Here is a 24,909-nt window from a genome sequence, read left to right as displayed (position 1 = left end):
TTTCAGTAACAGTGGCCAGAAGATTTGAGAAACTTTGATTGAGAGCTGATAGCCAGTAGTCTTATACCAGGTGCTTCTGTATCCAAGATTTCCTTATACACGTACTGATGTTTTAAGGAAGTGTGTCAAAAGAGCTAACTTTGATCTTCATTCTTCACATTAAGTGTTGCATTGTACACTTTGTTGAAGCATAAACAACTGTTAAATGCAATGGCAAAAAAGCTGCTCTGGAGATCCTAAACCTTACCGTTTGGCAGGTGTTTCTTATTTGTCCAACTAGGATATGGGATGAGCTAAAACACTCTGGAGTCAGTTCTTATGATATAAAGAGTGGGGGATCTATTATTTATTATTTATTATTTATTTCTTAGCAGACGCCCTTATCCAGGGCGACTTACAATCGTAAGCAAATACATTTCAAGTGTTACAATACAAGTAATACAATAAGAGCAAGAAATACAATAATTTTTGTTCAAGTGTGACAAACCACAATTCAATAATACAGCAGATAATAGTGATAGTTACATCAGGATATGATTAAATAGTGATAGTTACATCAGGATATGATTAAATACAAAATACTACAGGTTAAACACTTGGCAGATTACAGTATTCTGAGGAAGAAGAGGAAAATCTGAGCATCATCAGCATAGAAATGGTATGAGAAACCATAGGATGCAATGAGGGGGCCCAGGGAGCGTGTGTAGAGAGAGAACAGGAGGGGACCCAAGACTGACCCTTGGGGGACTCCAGTTAAGAGAGGGTGAGGTGTATCCTAGCTTGTGTTTTACCACAGGGGTGATGAATGGACCAGCTTTTCACATTAATACAGTATAAATACAGTGAAATTAGGTTATCAGAATACAAGGTATCAATTTTAGCGTGGCGGTATTAAGATCTAATACGATCATTAAAGTAGAGCCCTTTGTTTGGTTTGTGAATTTTACTAAAGAGGAGAACTCTGACTTCTGAGTATAAGAGAGATTCACTGTTCATTGTAGTTTCTTTCTAGTGTAATAACATTCACACAAAAAACCAGAGCCTTTTTGTCTTAACTAGGGGCTTTCTGTTCTGTGACAGCTCTATGCTTTGCTGTCTCTTGCCCATCCACACTCCCCAGCACGGTCACTGGCAGTGGGCACAAGAGAACCGAGAGCTCTTGCCTCCCAACAAACACCAATTGACTGGCTGTACAATAGAGCGTTGGCCCCAGGACAGTGGCGCGGTGCAGGGACAATGGACTCTTTGAGAAGGGTCTGTCCTAACGACACTGGGGTCAGAAGCTGAGAGCCGTGGGAGTAGGAATCTAACACAAGTGCTGTTTGTATGGCGGTCATGTGCAGGTAGGAGGCAACAGGCTGGAATTTAACAGGTAAAGGCAAGTAGCAGGTACCCCTGTTAAGGCTGGAACACATTGACTTCACAAGTAAAACACAAATTGACAGTGGCCTTTTTTAGGACAAAGAAAATTGTTGTCTTAAATAAATGGGCTTAGGGGTGTAGTCCAAAAAAAAAAAAAAAAAAAAACTCTCAACAGTTATAAATACATAACCCTCATCTCAAAGGATATATTTTAATATACAAATTATAGTGATTTAATAACTTACAAAAATGCAATGTCGTGATTCATAGCAAGGTGGAAAATTGCTATTTACCCAGCTTGAGGAAATTCCAGTCCCCTCATTCCCTGAAACGCAGTACATGATAGAATGAATTGATCCTGTTTTGATTTGTACTGTGAACACTCCAGAAGGATTTGAGGGAACAAGATGGATTTAAAGCCCATCTAATAGAATGACAGCACACATCGTATTGCATAAAACTACACACATTTATGTATGTCATTATTTTAGGAAATGATAGTTACACTGGTTATGGTTTTACCATAGTTTTGTTTAAGGCTTTGATTGGTACCTGGTGTTGACGATTATGGGTACTAGGTAAAAAATTATAATGGCAAATTGGTCTATTCTTAGTATTGCTGGGTCAAATATTCAAACAAATATTTTCTGACATGTATTCGGATACAAAAATCAGATGTTCGTATTTGTTAAAAATGACAAATATTTTGCACTTATTTACCGCCTCACCAGAAGTTGCACGACAGTTTCAAAAATGGCAAATGAAAAAGAGCTTGGTGTGATATGTGAGGTTAATATATAAAAAAAAAAAAATACACAGGATCAACACGGCAGCTCTTGAGCCTCTATTTAAAAGTTTTAGACAGCAAAAAGTAAACAAACCAGGTTATGAGCGTGCAAGCATTGTGATCTCTATGGAAGGCCATCTGGGTCAAAAACGTGTGCTGCTTTAGAGCGAGTCAGAATCTCATGGGACAAAAAAGGGGCAAAAACGTCATTCTGAAATGCCTCGCTTAAACAGCGCCCAATGTGCTGGAAATGTTGTGCAGTGATTTTTATATACATTTTATATTACATATTTTTTGTTGCGACTTTCTGTTTGTGGAATGTAATAAGAACTAAAACTATTTTTTGTGCTTATGAAAATGCTTATGAAAATGTGTCTGTGGCCACTGTTTACTGTGAAGAAACGGCAATGGCAAGGAATGAAAAAAATAAATAAATAAATAAAATGCGGTGTCCATTTTTATGTACTAATTTATTTCGGGAATAAACAAAACAACGTTTAACTTGAACTGCTATTTGGCATCCTTTGTTCTGTAGTTAATTCACTGGGGTAAAGTAAGTCTCTGAACCTTATATCACTGTTCAAACTACTAGTGTGTTTATATTCAAAATCCCTGCACAAACAAATGCCAGGGCTTGAACTGACCGGAAAGAATGATACAGGAGCAGTTGCATTCATAAAGTGGAGCACAAACGTGAATTCCTTTAAGAGTTCAGTGATTTTGATTTGCAGTTTCTCGACAGCTACCTCACGTGTGTGTACGGTTGCCACAGATGTTGGTCTCTGTTTTAGAGAATCTCAGGACTGAATGACAGATTTGGTCCAGGTTATCGAGATGCATTGGTACAGTAGAGCTTTGTGAATGAGTGCCATGCTGGAGTGTAGCCAGTGCCACAGGCCTGTGTTCTTAATAAATACCGTTTAATAGCCCAGGTCATTTTCAGTCTGTTAATCTGCTGCTAGCTCATGTCTCAATTTTTTTTTATTGAAATGTATTTTCATGCTATGGAACATCCTTGGGCAAAATGGAATGGTACCCTTTGCTGTGATGGCTGTCATATTGTGTCAAGTAACATTTTGGTTTCTGGGTGATAAAGACCACATGCTTTTAACAAAGCTGCCACGAGGCACTGATTTAATAGTATAGGGATATATAAAGATAGCAGGCCTGAAAGAATATGAAATCAAGTTTAAAATATGAGAAATGGGTTTTGTAGAGGCTCTGTTAAATCGGCCCTGAATAAAGGGGTGATGTTAGCAGGTTTCTTTAGAAAACTAAACTCAGTTGCGACAAGAAACCGCCCACGCAGTTCAAGGGAAGAAACAGGATGGACAAAGCCTGGACGTTCAGCCAGAGGATCTTGACTTGTAACCACAGTCGCACAAACAAGACTAAAATAGGGCAGGGAAATAAAACATCTGTGATGTATCATATGATGAAAAGGTTGTAAGCACTGTACAGAAACTTACAGAAAAGCAGAATAACCAGCACAAATTAAAGAGAATGCAACTCCCAAGGCAAGCAGATTGGTATGCATATAAAACCCCTTAACTCACAGCTATATAAAACAGCCCTGTTAGGACAATCAGCAATCCCCATGGGAGTGGTCCAGGGCTAAGATAGCACACTAGTTAGAACCAGTGTTTAGTGTTAGAGCTGGGCTGGGTGGGTGCAATAAAATAGAGTAACTTTCCAGAACAGAGGGGCGAGTTGGCAGGGTTAACAAGGGAGCTGTCTTTTTTCTATTGGAGCAGCCAGGAAAGGATGAAGGGGCATGTCCAATTACTATGTGCAAAACTATATAAACTCTGGAGAATTCATGTGTCCTTGGAATACTCAGTCACGTGCTTGTGAGGAGTTCACCTGCATAATGTAATAAAAACAATAACCGTATCAAAGGACTGCAATTTCTTTATTTTACCATCTAGTTAATTTTTTACTCGCATTACTTTTCAACATCAGCTTTTTAAGCCTTTCTCGACTTAAAAAGCTTGATAACCTCGGTGACATTGAGGTAATTTGACATTTTCAGTCAAATGACCTCAATGGGTATTGGGCCTTAGTCACAAAACATTACCTCATGAGATTTATTTAAAGGTTGTTTTTAAATGATGAGTTAATGGACTAAATAAAATGGGGTAGTTCTGAAACTTTTATGGGATGTTTCAGATTCTAAAAACAAATACTTTTTCAATAAATGAAAACTTTGAAAAATTTGAAACGCTCTTCATGTACACAGCTGCATTCTATGATTCTCTTGGTCAAGTTTGATAGTTATTTTCCACTGACTTATAGAGTATGTGACCATCCAATCATTCCCTTTGTTTTTATTCACAGAGACACCAGTATGTGGTTGAAATTACCCCAGTTAGCCTGGGAAAGGCTGCAGACAGGCAGATAATCGTATCCCACTGCTGATCTCTACACATCACAGCTGGGGCATAGCACCGACTTCTCTGCTGAACACTTGATTACAAACTGCATGCTCGAAGTCTTTCGCAGTTTTTGTATCGTTTCCAAGAAGAGCGATAGCAGTGGTAGTCTAGTGTAATAAAACACAACCCTCTTCTTACCCATGACACGTACACAGTGTTGGAGTGTACAGCACTTATTAAATGTAATGGCAACATTTAGGGCAAGGGCAGCTGGGCACTAAAGTCATTGGTACATTTGCAACTTAAATATGATATGGACAGAGGATCAAATCTGTGTGTTATTATTGTACTATACAGCTTCAACATGTTGAACATTTGAAAGAGATGAGTGCACTATGTCGCTTCCATGATTTAAACCAGATTTAAATACATGTGCTGCTTGTTGTTTAACAAATACCATAACATTTATTTTTATTTATGTTTTAGTAGAATAACCTGGCTCCCTCATGAACTGGTTATTTGCTTCTGAAGTAATGTCACTACTGCACTGCACGTAGTATACTCGGGTTTCCCTTTGCAGTGATTTTCCTGTCTGAAATACTTGCATGAATTAATGGCAGCAATCCCCAAATCACATTTTAACCCAGCTATGTCCCATGACATACAAGGGTGGAAACTGAAACATGGTGGAATTCAATTATACTGACAATCTGTTTATCAGTTGCTGTTTGGATGACCTTGTTACTTTTGTACTTCATATCCTGTGTGCTGCATTACAGTCTTGTTAACTTGATTGTCATTGTGGACCTGCTGACAACAGTCTGTACATACAGCATTAACAAAGAACAGTTTAGAATCTTTAAAATAATACTGTTTTGTGAGTGCTGTTAGGCTCAATTCCACACAGCAGTGAGTGTGCAGCTGTAGGCTGTCACAATTACATTTTTACAACTAGAAAACCAATTTCCCAATTGTGATTACATTTGGTAAGGACATTCTATAGCACAAGTTATTGAGCTAATAATCTTGAGTCAAAGAATGCCTGGAATGAAAGCTTTCTCAATGAAAATGAAACTGCTTTCTCAATTTTTTTTGTAGATATATAACTGACGTATTGACATCAGTAATCTGCTGGATAATTTGTAGTTTAGAAGGCAGACACTGGGTACTAGTCCTAACCTGCTCCAGCATACCTGATTCCTGTAGAAATATAAACATAACATACCATGATAAAACCATTGCAGATTGCATTGTCATGAGAAGAGCCTGCCACATTGAAATAAACTGCACACTTACAAGACTAAACTGTAAGGTTTTACCCTGGCGCAGTTATATCTTTGTTTTCTGTATCGGTATCTGACTGACAGGCCTGTTCTGTTTTCTGGCGACTGCTTCTTTGTTTAGCTAGGATGATGTTTTGGTTGGAGGGAGGCTACCGAAAAGCCAGAGAGGTTTGTAAATGGCCCACGCTGTACTCAAGCAAATGTCAACACTCTGTTCTTTATAATTACAGCGTATAATGAGTGCTGCTGTGATGTCCAGGGATTAGAGTCTGGGAAACTGAGAGCATTCCACCCACACACCTCCACTGCAGCCTGTCAGCTGAATCTCTAGAAATGCACGACCAATGGTGATAAAATCTTCTAGTCTTGGACTAATTAAGAATTTTGACCTCTCACAAAACATCTACTAATTTATATTTTCTCTAAAAAGAAACACTTACTTTTAAAAACTTCAAATACATAACTCGCGAGGGCTGTTATAAGATCTCCTACTGTGCATGCGCCTTGGTTACAGCGTTCCTTCTAAAGGGACGTTCCAACTCCTTGCACCCCGTCCGAACTTAAGGTTAAGTTTCTCAAGATGGTTGAAGGCAGTGCAGACGCCATTGTTTTTATACAATAGTGTAAAGCGGTGCTATGCAAACCAGCAGAAGCATGCAGTCTATCTATCTATCTCTATCTGTATCTCTATTTCTCTATCTCTCCATCTATCAATCAAATCACGGGTGGCCAAACTTCCTGACCCAATGAGCCGCATACCAACATTTCCATATGGTCGAGAGCCGCAAGACACGTACTGTGAACATGAAATGTTTGCAAGCAAGACATTTTAAATACTAGCATTGTTGTGCAGTAAAGTAGTTGTCAGGCTATCTCTCTTGATGACAGCAAAATACACAAGAACAAGGGATACAACATTGCACAGCCTTACAGTTTCTGTGTAATTTGTATTGTACTATAGATCTACAGTGTATTCAACTTTAAATGTAACACAATGGTGTTTTTCCATTATTTCAGTTTATACTGTATGTACTACACACTTCAAATAGAATATTCAGTTATTATAAAGCAAAATACAAGTGAGCTCATTTCACCAAAAACATACATTTTTGTAATTATTCTTTTTGACAAGCTCTTCCCTTGAAGATCTAAATGCTCTAGTGTAGCGCCAACATTCCAATTTTATAAAAAGATTCATTCATCTTAACAGTGCAATTTTAGTAGTTTTTCTTTTACCCTACCCTGGGGAAGACTCTTGTCTTCCCCAATCCCTTCTCCCTGCACCCCCTTATATGCCCTTGCTTCGTATGCCTCCTGTCTTTCACGCCAAACCTGCACCCCAATTCCCCTCCACACACATCCACACAGAACACACAACCCCAGCACGCACACACCACCGTGCAACTGATAACTGTTTTTTGGGGTTGGGCACAAAAATGCTGCCTCTCCCTTTTAAAAGCTTGTGTCAAAATATGCGTCGGTCTGTGTGTGTAAAAAAATAAAATAAATAAATTTAAGCCGCATATCACATGTTTTAATAACAAAAGTGTGAGAAGGACGGTAACAATTTGATCGAATACAAATTCTTGTAAGTGCAGAGAGGTGCTGTATTAACACCAGCAGAATACGGGATCCCCAGTTTCTTGCAACAGTTGGGATGGTGACCAAACGTGAGTACTGTTGTGTAAAAATGTAGGTAAAAATTTACAGTTACATTTAAGAAATGCAGAACAAGAACAGCGAAAAAGTAAAATAAAAACACACTTGAGGTTTGTGTTGCATACATGCCATTAACAAAATGCACTGGAAGCTTAAAATAAAGAAAATAATTAATGAAGGGCGGTAGTGCAGCAAAAAGCTCAACAATTAAACAAAGGAAGTAAAAGGTTACCGCACCAAGCTGAAAAACAATGTTTTTGCCGGCCAAATCGTAGAGTGCCTAAATAAAGTTTTGAGTCAACACAAACTGATTTTTTTTTTATCATCTGTTGCATATTGCATCCCAGACACAGTATACAATATTTAGTTACATTGCTTACTATCAAATATGCCGTTACCATATTTAAAAACAGTAATGCAGCATGAGTTTTGTACTGAAGCTGGGTCACCTGTTGCAGGGAAAACAAAGTTTATTTCTCAAACTGACCATTTTAAGAAATGTGAAAGCAGAACGCACAGAAATACTGCTGGGAAAAAAAGCCACTCACTAAATTTAGTTCTCAGATTGTGTGAATGAAAATATCTAAAATATATGAGAATATGTGCTTGCTGTGGTATTTAATATCATAAATTATAGCATAACGAACTCAATTTAAACTTGTTTATACTGAAAAATAAATGGTAACATCTAATCATAAGAGCTATCTGTATTATATGCTGTCAGATAAGAACTTCACAAACACTGAGCATGGGAGCTGCAGCGTGCTATTTCCCATACTACAACTGTACACAATTAAAGGTGCGGTCACCAATTCCATACACAACACTTGCAAAATATTTAAAATATAAACATGCTGAGTTCATTGCAATCATCAGCTGTATAGATGAACCATTCAGCAGAATGTGGCAACAAACAGGTGAGTACAGAAACAACAAACCTGGTTGTAATGGGGTAGGTCTCGGCTTTACAACAGCCATTTAAGATTGCATATAGTTATTGGTACACCTGGTGGTCCCTGCTGGAAACACTGGTACTTCAGATGAAAAGGGTGACATTTAACCTGTGGCATTCTATCAATATCAGGAATGCCTATGGATTGTTAGAAGTATCAACTACAACAAAGTATCAATTTAAGCATTAACTAGGTCACACAGATTGATACAATTAACTTGTGTCATTCTATCGCTCTTGCAGTTAACCCTTTTATGGCCAGTGTAAATGTTTCGAAGTGGGAAGGACTATACAGTAAATGGTTGAGGACACATTTTTACACGTTACTTGTACTTTGCACTGTCTGTAATCTCTCATTAGATGTAGTCATTACTACTGTACAATGTATTTACTTTTTTCCATTATATTTTCATAGTCCAACTGTTCAAACAGTATCTGTAGCCTACAGTATAATAAACTATCAGGAATAGATAAGGAAAATGTTGTCTGATACAATACAAGATTTATTTGAAGTTGTTGAAGGGCACTGATCTCTTGTATTGATGGACATTACATAAGCAAATGATGTCCTTTTTTTTTTTTTTCGTAATACCATGTTCCTTCTCAAAAATGTGTTTTAATATTAGCCTTTTAATAAAGGAAAATGACTGCTTTTAATGAACTTTGTCTCCTAAAACACTGACCCATCTTGTTTTTGAGCTTATTAAGGAAATACAGAACTGGGAAATCCCCACAGAATTCAGCCAAACAATAAAAGTGTGAAAGTTTAAAGTCAATAAGCACTTTTCTAATGCAGCTAATGCAGACTGGTCTGCTCACTATCCCTCCTGGTTATCATTAGATCACATTGCAGCTCATTCCTTGATAAACATCTGCTTTATGACCTTCAGTAGTAAGAATCATTATTTTATTGTACTATATAGACTCCTCCAGAGCCAGACTAACACTAATAGAGAATAGCTGTAAATATATGAGAATATAAATCTGGGGCTGCAGCAACTAGTTGATTGGAGGGGAAGTCGATTTTCAAAATCAGCTTTGTTTTGGTATGGTGCACAGTGCATTTATAATGCCATGCCACAGAGCTGTGTTGCAGTGATCTCCTGCTCCACCATCCCTTTTCCACTGCTGTCCTTTAGCACAGTGTAAACTAATAAACTAGTGTAAACTAATAAAAGTCAATGTTAGTAAACAAACACAAAGTTTGTACCCTACCATGTTTTAATCTTCCACTCTTGTAAGTATAGACCAATTACGGAAAAAAACCTTCTCTTTTAAACTGTGTGCCGTCTCTGAGCAGCTCTGTCCCTTTCCATGCACGCGGTTACTTTCACTCTTAAGACAAAAGCTGAGCTTATAATATACATGTGATTTACCCTTGGTTTTGTTAATTGAGATACATTGTACAAATTAGCAGTGCAGTCACCTTGCATGATGTATTGGGGTTTCTCTTTCGGGAATCCAAGCCTGCACAATGTGCACATGTTTAACCCCTCACGTGGTCAGCAAATACAACCTGGTCTGAAACAACTGTGAGCAGAGGGAAAGAAGTATGGTTTATGTCTACGATAACAATCTGAAGTTTTTATATTTTCGAATTGGTAAAAAAGGAGAATAAAAAGAAAATGTGTAATTAACAGAAACAGCAAAAAAGTACTTGAAAGTAAAGCATGCTACTGAACTGCAAATGCATGAAACAAATTGAAGCACATCTGCTACGGTGCAACGCTCTGTCTCTGAAACCGATGTCCTGGGGAAAAATGTGTTGGTCAGCTTTTGTGATACAGTAACTTTTTTTTTATTTTATGGAAGTGGACACAATATTTTCTAATTGGTATTTTGTACTAGTTAAACTGGTTCTTTTGAAGGTGAATAAATCTGTCTCTAAGTGTCTGACATGTATGTAAGGTTGTGCAATGTAAAATTATTGCTGCCATAACAACCAGTGTGCACAAATACAGAGGGGCCTCCTAATCACATATTAATCGCAGAGCACCTGTTAATGCAATGAAAAACATCTAGAGGAGGCTAGGATGATATGGTTTGACATTTATCAAGGCATTTATTGTGTTTCACATAAAGTGTGACAGACAGACAAACACGATCAGACAATGAAGGTCCCCATTTGAATCAGGACCCTCAGAAAAAAAAAAAGATACATATTTCCAAGATATGCAACATTTTATATAAAATAACAAATGGTATATCTGTTGTAATTCAGTGTTTGCACTTGTATATTCAGATTGCTTTACTCCTTCCCCTAGCACATAATGCAGATAGCTTTGTGACCTCACTGGACCTCTGGCCATTAAAAATTTAAATCCTGTTCTCATTACAGGCCAATCACAGCTCAGGGTTCCCTGCTGTATTTACTGTAGTAGCTGTGTCCCTGACACTGTTCCAAACCACACAGGTTCAACCCTACGAGCACCCTAAAGGCTCTGGAGAGCCTCTCCTGTCGGAGTGCCTCCCTGCTCCATCCGACCACAGAGACCGCAGGCAGGCAGCAGCTGGGTGGTTAGTGCACACGCAGGTTAAGGCTAATTGTTTTTTGATGACTGGAACTCCCCAAGCAGTTAATTACTGCTTTTGTGAGCCGGGCATGTGGCAACAAGATTCTTGTTTCCAACACAGCCAGGTAACAGAGACACGTCCTCCCAACAAAGAGCCTTCCTCCACAAAAACATCAACATTTTGAAGATGCTGCATGCAAGAGGTGGCTGCACTTCAGTGGTTACTCAATAATTTATCTGTGCAGTGTTTAAGCACTGAGTGAATAAAAATGAATCCTATAGCATTAAAGTCTGTAAATCTCGAGACCATCGTGATTATCGTAAGCCATGATTTAACTTTCATTTCTTGTGACTATCACCCTAGATTTCAGAAACCTGATTTATTGTTGATTTTTAAATAGAATTGTAGGTATACATTTTTCAGTCCAATAAATAATCCAGTAAAATAATAATTAATGATCTTTAGTATTGTCATTGATTAATCCTTCCCTAAATTATTGTGCTTCAGTCAAACGTTTTCTACAAATAGACAAGATTTCCTGCTGAAGTGCCTGATTGAAAGCAAGGTAGCTGCTTTCATACAAAATGCAGAAGTAATTCCAAAAGTGAGGTGCATTGTAAGTAGTAGCAAGTCTAAATTAGTGACAGCAGTTGTGTTTATTTGCTTCATTCCCTTGACGCAGATATTCCATAAACAATGAGTAATATCTGCAATGTTCATGCTTGCCCAATCCCCATTGTGTTCCACACAGGAGGTTTTCACTTCCTGGCTCTTTATTGTCTAGCTACAATGTTTCCGGACATGTTCTATCAGACAGCCTTGTTCTCAATTCCTGATTTGTTGAGAACCAGAGAGATTGCACACCTGGTGACATATAGATGTTTCTTGCTAGAAATTAACTCCACTTAACATTTTGTTTGCTATCCTGAAACTGCGGGGCAGGTGAATGACACACAGTTCAGTATTTACTCTGAATCTCTATCCAGCACAGATAAAATTTTGTATAACGGCATACTATTTTTATAGATGGCATACTATAAAGATTAAAAGGTATGCCGATGAAGAGAGGCAGTTGGCTGGTAGTAACAAAGATTGTTATTGCTGCATTGTTGATGCTACAGATAGAACCTCCACAAAGATGGGTCACAGAAATAGCTAAAGGTTTAATAACAGTTGCTTGTATTAGCAGCACAATGGTCTGACAAGCCCAGAAATTGTTTTCCAGATTTTATTTCGCTTCAGCAGATTTCAGCAAGAAGTCATTTACACATTATAAGAAATTATATTCAAACTCATACTGATTTAAAAATCCATTTATCTTGTCTGGCTATATGTGTCAGGGTCGAATCGGGTGTATATTCTGTGTCAAGCACTCGGGCTCGGGTCGGGCCGGGCCGGCTCAGTGTTTTATAAATAAATGCATTATTACGTTTTAGAGTGTTTTTTTTCCTCTTGCAAATGCCTCCTAAAATTACTTCAGACTTATCATGGATCCCACGTGAGCAAAGCGTGAAGCGTGCAGTGAGTGGCGTCTTTGCGTTCTCGTGTTTATGCTGTAAAAAATACAGCCAACAAGTGATTCTATATTATTAATATGGAGGCTGTTGATATAAAAAGAAAGCTGTCTACTGGAGAATGTTTAGCAGTGCAAAGTTCTGTCGCTGGAAAGAGTAAATATTCTGTTTGGAAATATTTTGACATTTGTTGTTTTCCACGATAGTAAAAGTTCAAGTGGATTTGTACAGTGCAAATCTTGCAAACTTTTACTTAAATATGAAGCAGAAAGATGGGAAATTCATCTTTGCAGTGGCACACTGAAAAAGGACATACTCGCCCTGCAGCAGGGCCAAGTCAGTTGTACATGGTAATTCCGTGGTTTGAGAAAATTAAATTACATTGTTTTCACCAGTTTTGGCATCCTCCAGTGGAAACGTTGCTGTTAAAACTCTGGCATTGAGTTTAAATTCTGGTGTGATATAATGACAAGTCATCGACATATAATTTGTTCAACGTTAACTTTGCTGTTTTTTAGCTAGATTTATCCAAACATGATGCTATATGTCTGTATCTGAGACTACAAAGTAAAATTTTCATCTAACTGGATGCTTCGCTGAGAGTATTTGTTTTTGTTTTAATTTGCGTTTTGACTTGAAATATGCTTTCTGTATTTCAATAGCATGTTTGATATTGTTTATGGCGATATTGGGGTCGGGTTGGGTATGAAAAAATGAAAAGGGCTCGGGTTGGGTTTTATTTTTATACCCAAGCTGACCTTTAGTCACAACACTCTCTACTTCCTGCATGACAGGTAACAGTACCCCACCTGAGCTTGAAACTTGTATTCATTGTTACACATAGGAATGTATGTGGGATTCAACTGGGGTTCTGTAACTCAGGAAGTGACTTAGGAGAGGCGCATAGAGACCAACTGCCAGGTTTTGGGCATAGCAACTACAGTTTTCATGCAGTTGCTACGGTGCTACGGGCAAAGCACTTAACGTTCTAATATAACACAACTTGTCAATTGCCGCTGTAGATCATATATAGGCCCACTTTTGAAAGCGGCATTCCCCAACAGTAAAATTGCATCCAAGTATGGCTGCAGGAGGACCAAAACTAGAGTGAGTATTATTAAAACTTATCAATATAATTCAGATCTTTTATCATGTAATCAAATAAACTACAAAATTATATCGCAAAAGTCTACCAGAGCCATAATACTAGTACAGTATTTATTTGAAAATGTGTCACGTTTTTCAGTTGTATATATGGAAAGCTACAAGGCGGTATGCAATTCAATATGTTAATGTTAGCAGGTTTCATTTGACTGAAGAAAAATTTGTTAATTCTATAGGGCAATGGTACTCAAACTATGTAGTGAGCCAGTGGAGGTGCAAGCTACGTGTCAGTTGTTGTTGGTGTTTTTTTTTTTTTTTTTTTTTAAAAGAAAGGTTTGGTGATTTAAAAAAAAGAAAAATAATGCAAATAAAATAATATTGCAAATATAATAATATCGCACATATCTTGTTTATCTTGCCACACTGCATTCCTTAGCAACTGTGAACGTCAGTCATACGCTGCATGGTTTTTCCGGGCACAATCACTCAAATTGTAAACTACAAGACGAGATTATCAGCAGTGCGTACAGTGAGAAACAGCGTACAACAGAAATGGATCGTTTTGTGACAAAGGGAGGAAAACTTACCCACAAGACAAAGGCGGCAACAGCGGAGGTTCCAGCAAAACTGCAGAAGCCGAAAATGTGATGATGTGTATTTAAAACTAGGATTTACGTGGAGTGGCTCCAGCAGTGTGTCATGGCCTCAGTGTGTGATGTGTGTGGAGAGGTTCTGGCAAATGACAGTATGTGGCCCTGTGAACTACGCCGACATCTGGAAACAAGGCACCCAAATTTAGCATCTAAAATCGGTGACTTTTTTCAGAGCAAGCTGAATGAGTTAATGGCAAAAAACTAATGTTGACTTATACTCTTATTATATCTATTTATCACAGCCCTTTATTACTCAGTTTCTTGCAACATATATAAGATTGTCAGTTCAATGGGGAGGCGCAATTGTTTTTGTTCTTCACATAGGGAGGGTCACTGTGACAAAGTTTGAGAACCCCTGCTATAGGGTGATGCAAAACCTGTGGCCTTAGCTGTGTTGTACCCATGTGATTGCTAATAGCAGTAATTATCAGTGGAGGTCAGTTTACATGTTTCCATATACTGTATCTAGAAAACCACTTATCCAATTGTGATGAAACTTAATATTAACCTTATTTAGCATAAGCTGTTAAGAGTATTCTGGGGCGGTATAGTCTGTCTGTACATTTGTTCATCTGTACTGTGTGTCATTTCTGCAGATATCTGATAAACTGCTTATTAAATTGCAATACAACTTGGTATTTGCTTAACTTGCCTCTGTATATATGCATCTGTATGCATTTTTACATGGATCTTGAGTTATTCCACATATACACAAAGAAGTCTGCAATATCAAAAAGTAGTTCAAATTACAAAATAATAAATTATTATTATTATTATAATTAAATGTTTTTTCTCCTTTTCAATTTTACCTTTGGGAGGCACAAAAGGCCAGCATTTGGGGACAAAATCCAGGTAATCCGGTGCCAAGCCATTTGGTGCTTTGTCATTAGTAAGATTTTAAAATCAATTCTAAAACACACTGGAAGCCAGTAGTGAGGCCAACATAGGAGTTATGAGTCAGTTTCTTTGTTTTAGTAAGAACCCTAGCAGCTGCATTCTGAGCAAGCTGCACACGTGAGAAGGCATGATGCGGAAGCCCAGCAAATAAAGCGCTGTAATAGTCAAGTCTAGATGAAACAAAAGCATCAATTAACTTCTCAGCATCAGACAAAGTAAGAAAAGTCATAACTTTAGCAATATTTCATAGATAAGTACAATTTCTCGAATATGAGCCTCAAAACTCGTATCGGAATCAAATGTAACCCCCACATTTCCAACATCAGGTTTTATATTCGAGCTCAGGTTGCCCAAATCTATTTTTAAGGAATTTGCAAGCTCTAGTTGTTGCTGAGAGCGTAACAGCAAAACTGTTGTAAAGACAAAGGGAAACATTAAAAAAAAAAAAAAAAAACACTGTACCTACTGAGCATATCTAAGCGGTGTGCTGTTGAATATAAGGGTCTTTCTAAGAACTGTTACTGAGATGAGTCGAGAGGAATACAGATTGAGGCCTGTGTAACAGCAGCCCCCAAAGCCTGTGCTGTGTTGAGTGCTTTGTCCAAGGCTGCAGCCTTATGAAAACAGGGATTGCTGTTCTTGGCCTGGCCAGGAGAAAGAAAAGAATGGGCGCTTTATTCAGGGAGTGGGGAAGACTGCAGGAGAGCCAGAGAGGCAGGTTTGAGAGGAGGAAGGAAGCTGGTGTGCATTGAAGACGCTTAATTCATTTCAGTTATATTTTTAGTGACATTTAAAATACTAATGGTTCATTGTTCCCATATATTGTTTGAGTTTCAATAAGTGGTTGCTCGTGTACCCAAGTGTGAAACCCCACCGAGGCACAGCCTGGAGGAGGCTCTGCTGTTAGTATGGCTTGCCTGATCTCCATTTTATCTAGACCTCAAGGTGTGTAGGGCACCATACATATACTTTTGGAAATGGTTCCAGTTAATTAAACAATTTCATATTATTATTATTATTATTATTATTATTATTATTATTATTATTATTATTATTATTATTATTATTATTATTTCTTAGCAGACGCCCTTATCCAGGGCGACTTACAGTCGTAAACAAATACATTTCAAGAATCATAGTACAAGTAATAATGCAATTAAGAGCAAGATAAATACAATGACTTTGGTTCTAGCAAGTACAAGTGTGACAAAATATGATTCAATAATACAGCAGATAACAATGTCAGTGATAGTTACATCAGGATATAATTAAATACAAAAACTACAGATTAAACACTTGGCAGATTACAGTACTCTGAAGTACAGGATTAAATGCAGTGAAATAGGGGGCAGATAAGAGCAAGTAAAGCGCATTTAAGGAAAGGTGATAAGTGTCCCAGGGGAAAAACAGAGGAGTTCTACAGGTGCTTTCTGAAGAGGTGAGTCTTGAGGAGGCACCGAAATGTGATCAGGGACTGGGCAGTCCTGACATTTGTAGGAAGGTCATTCCACCACTGTGGGGCGAGGGTGGAGAAGGAGCGGGCTCTGGAGGCAGGGGAGCGTAAAGGAAGTAGAGCCAGTCTTCTAGTGCAGGCAGAGCGGAGAGGTCGAGTGGGGGTGTAGGGAGAGATGAGGGTCTGGAGGTAGCTGGGTGCAGTCTGGTCAAGGCATCTGTAGGCTGGTACAAGAGTCTTGAACTGGATGCGAGCGGTGATCGGGAGCCAGTGGAGTGAGTGGAGTAGTGGAGTTGCGTGGGAGAAGCGAGGCAGAGAGAACACCAGGGGAGCAGCAGAGTTCTGGATGAGCTGGAGCGGACGGGTGGCGGACGCAGGGAGGCCAGCCAGGAGGGAGTTGCAGTAGTCTAGGCGGGAAAGTACCAAGGCCTGGACCAGGAGCTGGGTTGCGTAGTTGGTGAGGAAGGGTCGGATTCTTCGGATGTTGCTCAGGAAGAACCGGCAAGTGCGTGCCAGAGTGGAGATGTGCTGGGAATAAGAGAGGCAGGGGTCCAGGGTGACTCCGAGGTTCTTGGCGGAGGAAGAGGGAGAGTGTGTAGTAGATTCCAGAGGAACAGAGATAGAGAGATCAGAGGAGGTGAAAAAAGTGAACCAGTTATGCACTTCCATTTTTAAATAAGATTTCTGGATGAAAGAAGGCTTTTTTTTTTTTATAGCAGTCAGTATTTCAAGGAAGCTGGCTGGTTAGTGACAAACACTGAATGTGTGGGGACAGTATTGCCCCCCAGATAAAATGACCTGGGAAGCATAACTGAAAAGTAAGATGTGAAACCAGAGCTTTCTTTAACTATGGTATAGTACCAGAGTATGAATGTGTGCTTTTTTTTCAAGAAGTGTATGATTCTGTTCCTCAAGTTTACCCTGAAATGACCATCCTCTTAGGAGGTGAAGGAGCAATACAGCTATAGCCAAATGTTTTGCATCACCCTATAGAATTAACTAATTTTGCTTCATAAAGTCGAATGAAACCTGCTGAATAATGTTATGTTAACATATTTAATTACATATAGCGTTGTAGTTTTCAATATATTTTTTACACAGAGAATTGTGAGGGTCTGGAACCAACTCCCCTGTAATGTTGTTGAAACTGACACACTGGGATCCTTCAAGAAGCTGCTTGATGAGATTCTGGGATCAATAAGCTACGAACAACCAAACGAGCAAGACAGGCCGAACGGCCTCCTTTCGTTTTGTAAACGTTCTTATGTTCTTAGCAGAAAAATGACAAATGGAAAAATGTGACTTTTTGAAATCTAACATGAAATATGGCCTCTGGCAGACTAGCAATATCATTTTGTAGTTTATTTGATTACATGATGTTAAATAAAAGATCCAAGATTATGTTCGTAGAGGGTTTCACAGCTGCACTGTGTCAGTGCCCAACTGATCATTACAGGTGAGAAGCTAATGCATTAACTGACTGTGTCACATAGTCCCCCGTTATCACTGTCATTTATTTGCTGGTGTCTTTTGAGATGGCTCGCCATGGCAGGTGCGCAGTGTAGTGTAAGGCGAATGAAGCACCTGGAATAGGGGAATCGCAGAGTAAAAGGGTAGAATTTTTAAATATAATAGACAGCCCTTTATTTTGGTAATTGCCAGATGATCCCCCGCTTTGTCTCCACAGGTTAGTATGTGTTGCTGTTTCACCGGTCTCCAGTGTTGTGTGTATGACACGTATCGTGATTGCTGAGTGTGTTCTGTGTGTCTCATGCAGGTTTGAGAAGGGCCGGATCTATACCTACATCGGGGAGGTGGTGGTGTCAGTTAACCCTTACCGCTCCATGAACATCTACGGCCGGGACACCATTGAGCAGTACAAGGACAGGGAGCTGTACGAGCGCCCCCCCCACCTATTTGCCATTGCGGACGCGGCTTACAAGGCCATGAAGAGGAGGAATAAGGACAACTGCATTGTCATCTCAGGTAGAGAGGGACACTTTATAACCTTTGTTAGCATTACTTTTAAAATCGTATTACTTTCAATCATAATACTTTTAATCGGAATAAAAAAATACTGTTTCCTGGATAAAGGCGTCTGCCAAATAAATAATAATATAATCAGTTCCTGTGCTGTAAGTCGCATGGCTTGATGAAACTGGACGTGATTTTGCACCAGGATGTAGCAATAACTTGTTCTTATAAATCTTTGTCTTTGAACTGAATCTGATATTAAAATAAGAAGGTAAAATAGACTTTAACCATTGGCAGTAATGAATGAAGATTTAAAACATCATTAAGTGCATCATGAACAGATAGAATTAAGTTTGTTATTGTATTTGTATTTATTTAGTAAATTACCGCTGTTCTATTGGTGTTCAGTTAAAATGTCACATTGTTTTAACCACTGACCAGATCAGTGATACAGACACTTTTCACATAGCTATTTAATTCGTGTTTCTAAACTATTTCATCAGAAACACTGTTCCCCCTATGACTTGCCCCCAGGATAGTTTGTCACAATAAAAATAAAATATAGTTAGTAATTAACTGCAAATGCCTCTAAGATGAGGTCTTATAACTGAACAATAAACAGTTTATTAATACATACAAGAAGCATCTTTTTAAAATAAAACAGAGAAGGAGAGGTGATACCTTTTCTTGGACTAACTAAACAATTATTAATTGCAAGCTTTCAAGACCTCAAAGATCTCTTCTTCAGGTGAGAGTAGGAAAGAGAGATTGGTGTTTTTAAAATAAAACAAAAATGTTTAACATACAAATAAGCATTGGTACTTTTAAAACAATCCAAAACACAGTGTAACTGTTGTCAGAAATGTCATGCTTTTTGTATGGATTAGTGTATTGTACCTTTTAACCTGTAGCAGTTCAAAACACTTTATTGCTGTGTATATGTGTGTTGTACAAATAGTGCCCTCTTGTGTTGAGAATAAAAAAAGACAACCAACCCATCAGTAAGTGCAGTGTACACTACACTCCAACAAGTACTGGCACAGATGAATAAGCGCTTTCTAATTATGGTGGGGTGCACTCATTGCCTGTTCTACCATACTCCACTTCCCTGAATACTAAATAACCTGGTATCCCTTACTAACAAAGGAATTTACTGAGCAGTCCATCCCGCTAGTGCAGTGGAACCTCAAATATCACCCTGGCTTCCTGCCTTGTGCTTTTAACTCCTCCACCACATTGCCTCTGAAGTTACTAACAGGGTTGCCTCTTTTTGAAGAATTGAAATCTTCAGACAGACGGTGAATGGGTAACAGCCATATGCAGAATTAACACTTGAGTTTTAGTGCTCACTGAAGTGTGCCATGTTAATGTTTTTTCACATTGAGATAAGCACACTGAAGTGAGCGTTGACACTCAACGGTTGTTTCTGAATGTGCCTGTAAAGCTCTTCACCTGGCCAGGCTTCAGTTCTATCCTACATGAAGGTCCCAATAAATGATCAATTTTACCTTCATGTTGTGAATTCTGAGTTAAGAAAAGAAGACATTGAAACACAGGGGTTGTGGCGGCCATGGAAGATGCCTGAAGTCTCTGTCATTCTCCTCTGTTCTTGGACCATTCATGGAATGGTGGATCATCTTCAGAGAATCTGGACACTAGCATTGTTTGGTGACCAGCAACAATTTTTAAACTACAGCATTCATTCAGCCTTCCAATAATCAAGGGTCCCAGGGTATAGAAGAGAACATGCCCCACACCAGGGCGATTTCCAAATCCAATCATGTAGACAGGTCCTAATAAAGTATATCGTAATATGCATGGCTGCAGTACTGACAAATTGGAAATGGTAAAAACTGAATATCCTGTCCACCGATACACAGGGTTGCTGAGACGTCAGTATCTGAAGTTAGTGTTCTGTAGCTGAACTACAAGTGTGACTCAGTGTGTGTGTGTGTGTGTCTGTTCTGTTACAGGGGAGAGTGGAGCCGGGAAGACAGAAGCCAGTAAATACATTATGCAGTACATCGCAGCCATCACCAACCCTGGACAGAGAGCCGAGGTTGAGAGGTAAGAGAGCTTTCAGCTTGGTGTCGCTGTTTACTTTTCGCTCATTGGGCCTAATTCATAACATTTTCATGAGAAATTCATAAGAAATGTTTTTTTCAAAGATGATTGATTAAATCTAGTTTGCCATTAATTAAATGTTATCTTTTTTAGAGAGAGTTAGAAGTACATTTTTCAAAGCACTGTATGATCTAAAGTAAGGGTTATAAACACACTTAAAACAGTAATTTGTCAATGCAGTATCACTACAACCCTGTAACTACAGTGTTAACTTTTTTTTTTTAAATAGGGACCCTCAACTGTAAAACTCACAATGCAGAATAAACTCAGTGATTTGTTATGCTGTTCTGTCTCTTATTAAAAGTAGTGTACTGTATTACCTGATTCAAAATCGTATTCTATAAATATACTACAGGTAACTGTATGTACTTTAAGATCGTACTTTAAGAACATGTGTTTTAATACAAACCATCGACGTGTCCTGCGATTTGACGGGGCCACACTGAAGAGAAAAAAGGATGGTTTCTCTTTTTACGATTTTTTGTCGTGCAGCAGCTTGGGAACTGACCAATGACCAATCGGAGGAGAGTTGCCGATCACATTGTGCGCGTCTGTCGCCACTGGTGTGAAAGGTAGTGTCATTTTATCCCAGGACAAATCAGATCACGTCCGGTGTGAATAGACCTGTAGTATGCTGCACTTCATAAACTACAGTTACGTCTGGTTCTGCCATTGGATGTCACAGTCATTTTGAGCTCTGCAGTTTGATGACTGGTGAAATACAATTCAAAGCTGCTGCAGTATGTCCACTGCCATTTCAAATCTTTTCATAAAGCAAACATTAAACTTTAAAGCTGCAGTGTCTAGTGCAAAACCACATCATGAAAAACCACATTTGTAGGTGAAAAAAGCTAAAATAAGTCACTACATTTCAAAAATATATAAACTTGTGACATTTTCGCCCCCCTAAATTAAAGGGCTTTACATAATCTCTTCAAGTACGAAATTGTCAACACGAAATTAATACATTAACATCCAAAGTAGCACTATAGCATTAAAATGCTCATTACAAAAAAATGGTGCCTGAGTTGCAAGCTCTTGTCGGGTTTGAAAAAAAAAAAAAATCTAAAATATATATTGTAGCATAACAGGAAAGCGTAATCAATCAGACTGCGGAGTCTGTATCATCTGATCTGAAACCGTCGAACTCCACTGGCTGGTTCATACTTCTGACTCAGATGAATGCGATACGTCAGCCGCCGACAGCTATAAAAGGTGTGCAGCTTCACTATTTGCTGTACAAATGATGCATCGTAGACCTATAATACCATTCAATAAACAGAGCAATATGCAGAGCAGCTACTTTTAGTCAGTTTATTAACGTGAGCCGCGATATTTCCCCTGCGTGTGGTTTTTAAAAAACAGAAATTAATGGTTAAAATTTAACTTTTAGCTACAAGTTGGTGGGGGGTGCTGGCAACCTTCAAACTGGGGAGTTGACTCAGAATTCGGTATATATATCTTTAGATCCCCCTTGATTACATTACATTAGTATAGATATTCACACTGGTATTCCATGTTAAATCATTAATGCTAAAATCTTTTCAGACCAGTCCTTTTCCAAAACATTTGCAGGCAATAGTGTCTGGGTCCATTCGAAATGAAAGTATGCTGCTCTTTTTGCCCTTGGATTTTTGTAGGGTAAAGAACATGCTGCTGAAATCAAACTGCGTCCTTGAAGCGTTCGGGAACGCCAAGACCAACCGCAATGACAACTCCAGCCGATTCGGCAAGTACATGGACATCAACTTCGACTTCAAGGGGGATCCCATTGGGGGCCACATCAGCAACTACCTGCTTGAGAAGGTAGGGGGCGCTTTAGAGGGGTAACAATGGCACTCATGGACTCAACACAGTACAGAATCTCCTTTTTTTTTTCATAGTTCTGGTTCTTTATCTAGGGATAGCAGACAAGCAATTTCAATGTGTGCCCTGTGCCAGCAAGCAAGTTTTTCGGTTAGGGCAGTGCTCTTCAAGCCTGTGGGCAAACTCGTGCCCACAAGACCAGAGTGTCGTGCCTGCGATATAATCTGTAAGACTGATAGACCATTTCAGTCGTAGAGGAACTCTGCTGTGCCATTTGATACATTTGTATTTGGGTGTCATTTTATTTTATGTTTTGGAAAAAGTATGTACCCGTGGCCAAAGAACTTAGATTTTGATTGATTTTGGTGTGTTTGTTCTCTACTTCAATGTGTTTATACGGGTACCTTGGCAGGTTCACAGGCATGATATTCTTCAACCTGTGGTTGGTCAAACATGAAACACCTAAAAAATGAAGATAGCAGTGTCAAAGTTTAAATGCAACTAACTACATGCAGTTCCAGACTGTAAAATCAAGGCAGTTTTTTTGAGTTTATATGTCTATTTATCTCAGTCCAGGGTAATCGTCCAGCAGTCAGGGGAGAGAAGCTTCCACTCCTTCTACCAGGTCTGTATTTCTTTGGCTAACCTCAACTTGTACAGTTGTCCCATGAATAAATGAATGCTTGATTCAATATCATACCATGGACTTGAGAAGTGTTCTCATGAACTATAAGGTCCAGAATCCCAAGCAACTCCTCTCATTGGTGGATGCCCAGAAGCCAAAAGCCAATGTGGGCCAGGTTTACTGTAAACAGATTTAGTAAGAAACTCAAGCATAGCAATGAAGGACACATTATTGCATTAACTTCAGTAAGCTGCACGACGGAGAGCCATTAAAGCCAATGACTGAATTTAAATGGGCATAGTGACATTTTATTAACATTTTTAAACTTTAAATGATACACGGTTTACTGTAGCTTATTATTGTATTATTTTTTTTTTTAACATTGCTTCAAAAAAAAAAAAAAATTAAGCACAAACAGTACTGTGGTATCCCTTGGAATAAAGTACTTTGAGGGATGTTCTGTTCTCCTGCAGGGAGATTGCCTTAAAAACCTAAAGGGGTAGATCTGCTGCACTGGATTCATGTCAGTGTTTGGTTACCTCCACTTGATTCAGTTGGATCGTATTTTATCTGTGTTTTAGCTTGTGTTGGGTGGCCCTGAACAACTTCTGCGATCCCTGCACATTCAAAAGGACCCAGCTGCCTATAACTATATCAAAGTGGGCAGGCAAGTCAAGGTAGGCCTATTTCTGATTACGTTTTTTGCTGCGAAGTGTAGTGTGAGTACATTTAAAGGTGAAAAACCCTGTCTTCAAAAAAACTAAACTAAAAAAATGTTTTAATAACAGTTCCTGATGAGGTATTTTTGTGATGTGTAATAAATATGTTGTGTGTAAAGTGTCCTATTATTATTAAGAGATATCATTTTACTTGGTGGTGCTCTTGTCCAAACTGCACAGGATTATATTGCATATTCACACAGTGTATTCCCCCAGGTCTCTTATTGTTTTGCTGTTGATCATTTTTTTCCCACGCTACTATACATTTACTTTGACACTGGTGAAGCCCACACATTCCCCCACAGCTAAGTCGCAAGAACTTTCACTAGCATCCTGTGCTACATAACAAAAGTACTGTAGTCCATAATGCCAGTGAAAAATAAATAGCTGACAGAGGGATTGTGCCATGTTAATCAAGGTAATAGTGATAATAGATGGGAAGACTTGATACTGTTAATTACATTAACTGTTATATACAAAAACATGTTAATCTAATAAACAGAATCAACATTAATTAAAACAAAAAAAATGCTTGTAGAATGCAAAAATGCATTGTAATTAATGGTAACAAAAATCAATAAGTAGTCAAATTACTTTGCTTAGTAACTTCTCATTTCAGGAGGCTTAAGCAATTTGTAGATGATCGTAAGAATTTTCTTTTTGTTAATTTCTTTACTTGATATTAGTTACAAAAATATTAAATAAATTCAAAGTTAATTTCCAATACAGTACTTGCATGGAATTTGTAGTAATTTGTAGTAGTTTCAAGTAAGTCTTTCATTGGTTACTTGTAACACAGTAGCGTGAATGGGTTTCTTCCATACTAAGTGAACTTTACTTGAGTCAAAGGGTAAAAACAAGAAAAGAAATATCTCCTAATGGTACGCCATTTTTATATACATGCGTGCGAGGCAACTGTACAGGCATTATATGGAGCCCAATCTATTGTCGGGTACCATAGTCCAAACCATGCTTTTATGAGAACTTTGAGTCGCAATAAAAAGTAACACGATACGGTTATTTCCAATACACCTGGATTTAAATTCAGATGAATGCTGATAAAGAATGCAGAACAAAAATGTATATACACTAACACGGAGTGGTTTAA

At 38.5% G+C, this 24,909-nt stretch overlaps 1 protein-coding gene across 2 annotated transcripts in view; it reads left to right on the top strand.

The window, feature by feature from the left end:
- The window catches only part of myo1d (myosin 1D), a 180,584-nt gene that overhangs the window by 30,624 nt on the left and 125,051 nt on the right, over window positions 1-24,909 (top strand). For both annotated transcript variants that reach the window (XM_034055719.3, XM_059006770.1), the window contains exons 3-7: window positions 18,331-18,539; window positions 20,501-20,594; window positions 22,292-22,457; window positions 23,029-23,082; window positions 23,664-23,759. In XM_034055719.3, coding sequence (XP_033911610.3) covers window positions 18,331-18,539; window positions 20,501-20,594; window positions 22,292-22,457; window positions 23,029-23,082; window positions 23,664-23,759 — 619 coding nt within the window. The remainder of the gene's footprint in view (window positions 1-18,330; window positions 18,540-20,500; window positions 20,595-22,291; window positions 22,458-23,028; window positions 23,083-23,663; window positions 23,760-24,909) is intronic.

The sequence above is a fragment of the Acipenser ruthenus genome, chromosome 33 (genome assembly GCF_902713425.1).
Source record: "Acipenser ruthenus chromosome 33, fAciRut3.2 maternal haplotype, whole genome shotgun sequence".
NCBI classification, from domain to species: Eukaryota; Metazoa; Chordata; class Actinopteri; order Acipenseriformes; family Acipenseridae; genus Acipenser; species Acipenser ruthenus.
The sequence above is the reverse complement of the archived record's forward strand: the minus strand, read 5'-3'. Positions and strand labels throughout refer to the sequence as shown.